General features: G+C 42.6%; 1 protein-coding gene and 4 non-coding genes across 5 annotated transcripts; all 5 read left to right on the top strand.

Annotated features, from left to right (window-relative positions):
* Positions 1–367: 367 nt before the first annotated feature.
* On the top strand, positions 368–3119 carry LOC116858640 (40S ribosomal protein S12). The gene is made up of 6 exons (XM_032843498.1): positions 368–487; positions 615–665; positions 829–945; positions 1985–2087; positions 2514–2615; positions 3030–3119. Exons 2-6 carry the CDS (start codon positions 652–654, stop codon positions 3090–3092), a joined length of 399 nt encoding a protein of 132 aa, XP_032699389.1. The 5' UTR covers positions 368–487; positions 615–651; the 3' UTR covers positions 3093–3119.
* On the top strand, positions 1178–1252 carry LOC116858664. The gene has a single exon (XR_004380976.1). It is a non-coding gene; the product is annotated as a small nucleolar RNA SNORD101 (small nucleolar RNA).
* On the top strand, positions 2353–2429 carry LOC116858666. The gene has a single exon (XR_004380978.1). It is a non-coding gene; the product is annotated as a small nucleolar RNA SNORD100 (small nucleolar RNA).
* LOC116858665 lies at positions 2772–2901 on the top strand. The gene has a single exon (XR_004380977.1). It is a non-coding gene; the product is annotated as a small nucleolar RNA SNORA33 (small nucleolar RNA).
* Positions 3120–7455: 4336 nt separating the features above from the next.
* Positions 7456–7560, top strand: LOC116858671. The gene has a single exon (XR_004380982.1). It is a non-coding gene; the product is annotated as a U6 spliceosomal RNA (small nuclear RNA).
* Positions 7561–9066: the final 1506 nt, after the last annotated feature.

Below are 9066 nucleotides of genomic sequence, written 5' to 3' on the forward strand. Positions count from 1 at the left end.
AATGGCTTAAAAGAGACGGGAGAGCGTGCCACGCAGGAAGGCCCAGTTGGTGGGGTCGACAAGAAACTACAATGTAGTGTGACAAAGGTTCAAACGGACTCAGCAAGGAAGGCAAGGGTCCAGGGACCTAACGAGACAGCACAGGAGCGCGCTTGGCCTCTCTTGCGCTCCGTAGAACGAGCTCTCTGGGCCTGCGTAGACCACGCCTCCGGCGGGGAAGGACGGTGTGAGGCTGTCCGCGATGGTGCCTGTTGCGTATGTCAGTGACCGGCAGCGCAGAGCCAGAAGACTAGGAATACTCTCGTCTCTGAAACACCTCAATCCGGAAACAGAAATTCTCGAGGCCCGGCACCGCCAGAGCCACCTCTTTCATGAAAGGGAATGCACATGCGCATAGGGGTCCTGGGAAGCGCTTAAATACCGTCATGCGGACGCACACGACCTCTTTCCCTGCCGCCGCCGAGTCGCGCGGAGGCGGAGGCGACGGGTGAGTTGAATGAGGTTGGGGTGGTGGCTGTGGTGCATTTAGTGCTTTTGGCCCGGAATTGGGCCTTGGCCGAGATATTTATATTTAGTTACCTGGTTTTTCTTTTTTTGTTGTTTTTATATTGTAGTGCAGTCAAGATTCGGCTACACTCGTAATCCACCGCCATGGCCGAGGAAGGGTGAGCCCAGCCTCGGGGTCGTGCCGGCAGGGAATGGGCAGTGAGCGGGGGATGCGGGGTCAGGATAGGCCGCAGCGCCTTAAGGGCGTGTGATTATTTAGTCCAGGGTTTTAGGCGTTCGGGGAGTTTACTAACGGTTTTGAGTTTACTTGCTGCGTTTCAGCATTGCTGCTGGAGGTGTAATGGACGTTAATACTGCTTTACAAGAGGTGCTGAAGACCGCCCTCATCCACGACGGCCTAGCACGTGGAATTCGCGAAGCTGCCAAAGCCTTAGACAAGTACGTGTATCAGTCTCAGTACGGTGGGTTGTTGGAACCGGAACAAAACTGCAGCCGAGGGAAGAAAGCGTGAAGTTCATGGTGTTAGCGCCAGAGTTCTGAATGGCAGCCGTCCTACAGGAAACCTAGGAAAAGGTATCAGAACTCAGATCTGTATAGCCTGCGAAGTTCGTGAGTTTCTGTTTGGAATGGGAATGAGTATTTGTTTTTTTAGCAAAAGTAAGACTACAGTGTTTGAATGATGACTTGACTTGTCGGATACCCCTTCACTCTTTTCCTGAGTGAAACCTGTAACAGTCTGACAAACCTGTAGGTTGTGGAGTGAATTTCACTTGAATCCTCCTTGGGCAGTTAGCAAAAATTGGACTACCAAGTTAAATTTGGGAATTTCAGGCTAATGTTGCAGAAGCACCTGGACTTAAAAATTGAGATAGTAGCTGTAGAAATAAAAAATTACGGAGATTTTGTAACTCCCTTTAGTTCTTGGGCTGGTCTTAGTGGCAAGGTAGCTGCAGGTATTAACTATTTGAGCTGAATTTTAGTGCGCTTTTAAGAATTTCTTAGGCAGTAAATTTAAGTTCATTCAGCTCACTTTGGTGTAGGTTGGTCACTTGAATCCACTGGAAATAGCACTTGTTGGAAGTCATTCTGGTCCTGGTGTGAGTCCTCTGCGCTATTTGCACAACGGCAGTGATGCCTATACTAATTTTTTGGGCCAGTAACAGGTAACAATTCTAATAGCAGTGGTTTGTGTTTCACTACAGTAGTTTGTAAACGTGGCAGTGGCTTGCAAGAAAGGGTGATGGTGCTTTGCCCACAAATTGGTGAACTAATTCTTCATAAAATTAGTATTTGGGGGAGTTACTGGAGGCTTGATTTTTGTCAGTGACTGGATCTGTGCTATTTAACAGGTTCTTTAAACTGAAGTAGTTGTACAGTGGGTGTTGCTTGTGTTTGGCCAGTGTAGTGATTGCAGAGATAACTCTTGACAGTTCTGTTGCAGACCCGAGTTTTCGCTTATACTGGGTTTGCCTTTCAGGCGCCAAGCCCATCTTTGTGTGCTTGCATCCAACTGTGATGAACCCATGTATGTCAAGCTGGTGGAGGCCCTTTGTGCTGAACACCAAATCAACCTAATCAAGGTAAGTTACTTATTTATCTGAATTCACAGATGCTTTCGCTTAATGAAAATTGAGCCAGTTAGGGTTACAGCTGTACTAATGCTGTTCTATCCAGTTAGTAAATTTTGCAAAGTGTCCTTGCTTTCTGGTGGTGTGAAAAACATCACATAGGCTTGGTACCTTGGTCTGTGTAAACCTAGTTACGGAGATGTTCTGTTCCTGCAGAATTAACCAGTAATTTTGGTGTTGGTAAGAAGTGAGGTAGAGCGCTTGTAGGTGACCTGATGCTGTACATGATGACAACTGGCTCCCTCTACTGAATTGCCATGAGGAAACTGCCATGTCACCCTATCTGACTGCAGCTACCTTTTGGGCCGATTTATTGTCAGAAGCATTATTGTCTGCTAATACGGTGATTTTTTTTTTTTTCTTAATTTCTCTTCACAGGTTGATGACAACAAGAAACTAGGGGAGTGGGTAGGCCTCTGTAAAATTGACAGAGAGGGGAAACCCCGTAAAGTGGTTGGTTGCAGTTGTGTGGTGGTTAAGGTAAGTCAGTATTTATCTCTGGGATGAAGGTTGTGCTGGGAAGCTGCATAATTCAGTGTAGAATTTTAATTGTGAGGAATGTCAAAAAAAATGATTTTTGAACACTTAAAAGATGTCCTTTTTCTGCCTTTGAGAAAAGGAAAATAGGCTGTAATTAAGCCAGCCAGTTAATCTGCTTACCTGAAAGTGTTTCGGCAGAAGTTTAGAAAATGCTGGCAATAGTAATGCCATGTTACGAGCCTTAAAGACATTGAAGTCCTTAAGGTCCCTGAAAATGGCTATAAGAAATAGTAATGATGGAAACATTTTCAGAAATAATTTTGTAAAGCTTCACCAGAACCAGTGCTAACAACTTGGTAAGAGTTTTCTAAATGTTAGTTAAAAAAAATTTTTTTTTTTTTTTAATTCTTTCAGGACTATGGCAAAGAGTCTCAGGCGAAGGATGTCATTGAGGAATACTTCAAATGCAAGAAATGAACAAATAAATTTAGTTTTTGTTCCACACCTGATTTGTGTTTTTATTGGGGGGGAGGGCACTAGAATAAGGTCTCTTAGTTAGCAAGAGAAAAGATAATCCTTGTAGAATTAGCAAAATAACTAGAAACATGCTGTTTGTTTTCCTCTTGGTTTCTAAATGAAAGCCAACTCTAACCAGTCAGTAATTAAAGTGTTAGCAACTGAGAGCAGGATGACCTAAGTAACAAAAGCCTTAGAGTGATTGTGACATCCATGGTTAAGTGTGCTGTTTGTAACAACGACAAGCCGCCTAGAACCTAGAGAAATGGGCTGAGGCTAGTCAAGTGTGGGTGTTACTTTGCAGTCTGGCAACTTGAAAGCAGATTGAAAAAGTCAAACAAGTCGATAGAAAATACTAGGTAGGCAGGATTGGATTTAGGCTGTGGGACGTAAAGTACAGGATGTCCAGAAAGTGCTTAATGGACATGTCCATTGGAAGAGGTCAGGGTGTTCATGGTGTGGGTTATAACCCTTGGTACTGTCTTAGGTGCAGAAGCAGGATATGCTTCTCTATGCTGAAGTCTCAATCTCCACAGTCTGTGATGACCCATGTATTTCAGGCCTGGACCAAGTTGGTACAAGTTTGAGATTAGTGAGCCAGGTAGGATTCATGGAAATGTTACAATTGAAGTCCTTGCTAAATTGCTGCTAAAGGTTACTTAGAATTAATCTACTCTAGTTTTTTGGTACTGCTGTATAGTTAAACGGCACTACATGAAGCTAAATGGAGCCAGATTGGTTTTGAATGCTTGCTTGTACAATGGTGAGTATTTTTCTGCATGTTGGGAGTTCATAGGTTTAAGCCTTCTATAAAACTCACATCTAGGTAATGTAGCAACCTCTAGGATCACTAAAGGCTGTCTCTGCATCGTATCTGCTGTGGTGGAGTGAATGGCTTCAAGAGTCCTAGAGCTACTGTAGTCCTAAAGCCTTACGGATAGGTTCATTAGGTACGGTACCCTGGGGTCCATTATCACCATTAAATGTCAACCCAAGTTATCTGCCATTTCTAAGGAAGGGGTCTTCTATTTGCTTTGAATCTGGTGCATATGAACATCTTGTTAGGCAAGCACTGTTTGAGCTATTGGAGTAGCAAAACCCTCCCAACTTTTTCTTAGGTTTTGATGGTGTGTGGGAATTCTGTAGCTCATGCTAGGGAGGATAGCTGAGTATAGCACTTGGCATTTCCATGGCTGAACTGTACCTTCCACTGACCTAAATCAGCATTAGGTGTTTTTGGTATTTGCATATCCACTGATCCCTCCGGTCAGATCTCTAAGGAATACTGTGCCCTTTACTATATCTCTACTACTTTGTTGGGGCTGTTCCGTAATACTCAAGATGGTGGTTTCCATCCTCTTCATTGCTTTCTCTAAAATCAGTCTGGTCCCTGAGACTTCAATAGTCAAACTCAATAGCTTCACAGCTTTTCTGTCTTTACCTCTTGGATTTTCTAGAGTTTTGTCCACACTTGAGCGCTTTGCCACACTTCACCTCTTATGCCCCTTTCCCCCTTTCCACTAGCACCAGAGTTCTGTGGCCCTATTTACTTCCGTGCAGCCCTCCTGGGACTGTTCTAGAACTTCTCCAGATTTCCTTTTTTTTCTAAATCGGAGTTCTGTTTTAGTTTTGGTCAGCCCCCCTCACTAGGGGGCACCCCATGAGCACCCACTTGTACCTCAACTTTGGTATACCTCAAGTTTTGTATACCTCAAAGTGAACTTGAAGATTCTTAAAATGTTTTCAGTTAGAGGAAAGTAGTTACTGGATATCTAGCGTATCAGGCTTTGCACTAAGTGTTTACATCTACTTCAGTTTTCAAGGTAGAGGCATCTAGAGTTCTCTGCTCCTGCCCCCACCTTGTATAAGCCATCGCAGACTTCACTGACTGTAGTAGCTGCTCAGTGAGCTAATGCTGTGAGTCAGTGCTCACTTGAATTTAACATCCATGCTGCTCTGAGTTCTTTTTGTGAGTTCTGAGTTCTTCCTGTGAGCTCTTTCTGCCTGAAATGCAGGTTTCAACACTGGGCTGTCTACTCATCCTTCAAAACCCATTTCGAATGTAACCTCAGTCTTACGGTTTGGATTTGTCTGTATAGCTTATATGGAATTCATAAGGGAGCTCATCCATGCTAAAGTGCCCACGCCAAAGCAGGTGTCATCTGAGCCAAGCGCTTCATACTGTTTTGTTACTGTGGTCAGTGAGACTTGGGTGTTCCTGTTCACTTCAGCTGTAAGAAACCTTGCTCCAAGTAATCAATTTTCCTTGTCCTTAACTCCATTTTTGCTTGGTCCTGATACTAAAATTCTGTTATATGTGGTTTTGGTAAGCCACTTTAAATGCTTTTTAAAAAAACCCCAGGACATTCATAGTGGATTTACAACAGGGTTGTATTATGTTGGTGTCTGTTAAAAACCGGTATTTGTTCATTTTCAACGGGATTATAGAAGCAACGGAACCATTGTGTAGGCAGTTTGAGATCGTTCAAGGGCTTGTTCAAATAAGCTTTTAATGTCTCCATGTACTCCTGAGGCCCACAGAGAAGGAAGGTGAGGATGGATAGTCAAAAGCAACAGAAATAAGATCACAGCTTTCATCACTCCAGGTGGATGATGGGACAGGCTGAGAGGGTAAGACATTGTCTCCCAGTCCTCAAAAGCTCAATCCACAAGCCAGAACATTGAGGCAGTAAATTTCGGCAAGATCAGTGGAGGCATCACTCCTGGCTAAAGAGGTGTTCAAGATGGAGGCCACCAGGCTCTCTCAGAGAACCTACTGGGTGAAGTGTGACTGATTGCTGGGACAAGGTGCTGGGGGCAAAGGGGTCATGGAAGTCAAAGTTGAAAATTAATCTTTCAGAGAGTGGTCAGGCATTTGGGACTTAGGCTACATATTAATGCATCAGAGTGTTCAGAAGGATTCAGACTGATGCTCACTCCCCAGAGGGCAAAAGTTTTGGTGTCCTTTAAAAAAAATAAAACATGGCTTATGCTTCAAATAGCACAAGCACACCTAAATTCAAACTCTTATTACCAGTAAGGTATTTCAGTCAACTTTTTTATCTAAACCCTGTTCTACCTAGCCACAGTCTACTGTTTGAAGTTGCATTACAATCTGGGTTTTGCTTGGAAAGTCTTAGAAATGAGGGAGGAAGGGGATCCTGAGGATTCTTTATCTACACAAAAGGGGCAATTTTCTCAGCTTTTCCTAGTTTGCATGAAGCATCCCCTAAGAGAATTCTGCTTTTGTTTTTTGACTCCATAGTCCCCATCAGCACTGCATTCCTAAATTGATTTCCACAGCAAATTGGCTTTAGACAGGGCAAGTGCCAGAGAGGAGAGAGAGAAGTACTTTTATAGGTAGAAACTCAAATCTCTTTCAAGTCTCTGAACTAAACTGGGTTGTGAAGTATGTAAAGGTGGAGGCACCGGTGATCATCCAGTGGCCCTGCCAAGCCAAGACGCACTGTTAACTTCCCCATTTTTGATGATAAAGGAGAAAAGCTACAGCATCAATTAAGAATGCCCTTGGTGAAGAGTACACATTTATGGACCAGTTACAAAGGAAAGCATGATTATAGCTATTAGCATATTTAGCACAGGGCTATTAGAATATACTTTTTGGGGGGTTAAAGTAGGAGAATAAGTAAAATGTACGATTACAGAATGGGATATTATAGTACTTAAAAAACAGACAGTATGAAGAACATCTGTTCATACACTTTTATTTTTTTAAAGATTTTATTTATTTGACAGCTCACAAGTAGGCAGAGAGGCAGGCAGAGAGAGAAGGGGAAGCAGGCTCCTCACTGAGCAGATGGCCCGATGCAGGGCTCAATCCCAGGACCCTAAGATCATGACCTGAGCCGAAGGCAGAGGCCTAACCCACTGAGCCACCCAGGTGCCCCTGTTCATACACTTTTAAAGCAATATTCAAAATTTACAATAGGACCACATTTAAAAAAATATATATATAAGGACATACATCAAGGTTTTAGTGGTTTCTGAAAAGGTGGGTATTTTGGTTTACATGTTGCTTATTTTTTCTTCAATATGTATTGTTTTTGTAGTAAAAAAAAAATAAAGAAACGAGATAATGGTATAGGGCTCTCTCGGGGTTAATATGAAATGCCAGTAATAGAAAATTTTTTTAAAAATGTGAACAAGTGCATTTATTTACTCATCTAGTAGAATAGCCGTTGGGTAGAAGGCTGGTTTACGAAGGCTGAAGTCAGACTTAACCAGCAGAGGGCAGTAAGAAGCTGGTACCTGGTGGGGGGGGGGGTCTACCCAAAAACAAGCCAGAAAAGCGCTAACTACAGTTCTCCCTCCCATAGCAGGTACACTAAAATTGGAACAATGCAGAGAAGATTAGATTATGCCTCTGCACAAGGAGGACATGCAGATTCGTGAGGCAGCACTAACTATAGCAAGGCCCCCGTAGGAAAATCTCCTCCTCCCATGCTGAAGTAAGATTGTTGGGCTTTAGTTTACTACTTCTAGTTACATTTTCTTTTTGCCCTAATGCCAAATCCAGGATCCAAAGCTGGTGAGGTCGTTTCATTATGTGCTGGGAGGCTTTCAGTAGAGGCAACTGTGGTTATTTTATATACAACTAAGAAATTGAAACTCTGCAACACATTCCTAGAGAAAAAGGTTCAGGTCCGTTTTGTACGCTTCTGTAAGACTCCTTTTCTTCCACTCCACTGAGGTTTCTGTAGATTTCTATCTGAAGGCCAGAAGGTTTCAGAGCAGGCCGATTTTGGAATGGGCCCAATCTGGAGTGTGTTAAGGTAACAGATGTATTTTGGAGATTACAATCCACACTGTTCTCTCTGTGGAAGCATTGACTTTGTTCTATGCAATGTTTGAATAGCATGCTTGGTGTGGTAGACTCTCAGATATTTTCTGTTGGATAAATAGATTTGACCTGCCTATCTAGTAAGTTAGTTAATTTGTGGGTTTTCTTCTCAGGCTTAAACTCCCCAGCCTCTTTTGACACTTCAATTTCTCATGTTCCTTTTTTTCTGGCAACAACAGTGAATCTCTCAAGCTGGGCCTCTTTTAGCCTAGCACAGTGCCAAGCTGTCTCAACCTCCCTTCACTCCAGCTCCACTCTAGGGAGCAGGGCAGAGAAATGTATCCTACCGCAGTATGGGGTACAGAGTCTGGGGTACAGAGGCTCTAAGAGTCTGAAAAATAATTTTAAAAGCCACTTTGAGACCTGGGAACAGTAAAAAGCACGTGAATTCAGTGAAACTATTTTTACATTGCAATAATTTCTTTTTGAAGCCTATTTATTAAGACACATGCCAACAGCACAGTATTGTACAAGTGATGTAAATTAAACCTTACACAAATGTAGCATTTGTCTTTTTATTTTTCCTTCTCTCAACTCAACTGCCCCCAACTAGAATTTACAAATGGATATAAAAATCCTGTTTGTACCTGGTTGGCTTGTTAGCAAAATACTGAGTGAAAGGTCTGTGATATTTCACAGTGCTGCCACCAGATTCAAAGGAACAAAATGCACATAAATAAATAAATATGAGATTCAGAAGGGAGAAATAAAATATTAGCATACAAAAGGCTACAAATTAAAGGCCCCGTGTTTGCTTTTGGATTTGACGCTTGGATATACTTGGTGAGTTCCAGGGGTCAGCAGATGTTTTGCTAAGTGGGTGCATGTTGTGCCTTGCTGGGGGATACTTACCTACACTTGGTTTATAAAGTGATGCAGTTATGCTGTTATTTCAGGAGGGACTACATGTATAATTTTTAAGAAGCAGTTAGAACCTTTTCCTCTCCCACCCCCACTAGCCGCATTTTAGAAGGAAGCTGTGCTAACTATACCCTCAGACCAGTCACCAGCTGCCTTTTGATATCATCCAGTTCAAAAACTTTATATTCTAAATTTCAGTCATGTAAAGAATCT

This window comes from Lontra canadensis, unplaced genomic scaffold (assembly GCF_010015895.1).
Source record: "Lontra canadensis isolate GAN:19392208 unplaced genomic scaffold, GSC_riverotter_1.0 scaffold141, whole genome shotgun sequence".
In the NCBI taxonomy this organism is placed as follows: Eukaryota; Metazoa; Chordata; class Mammalia; order Carnivora; family Mustelidae; genus Lontra; species Lontra canadensis.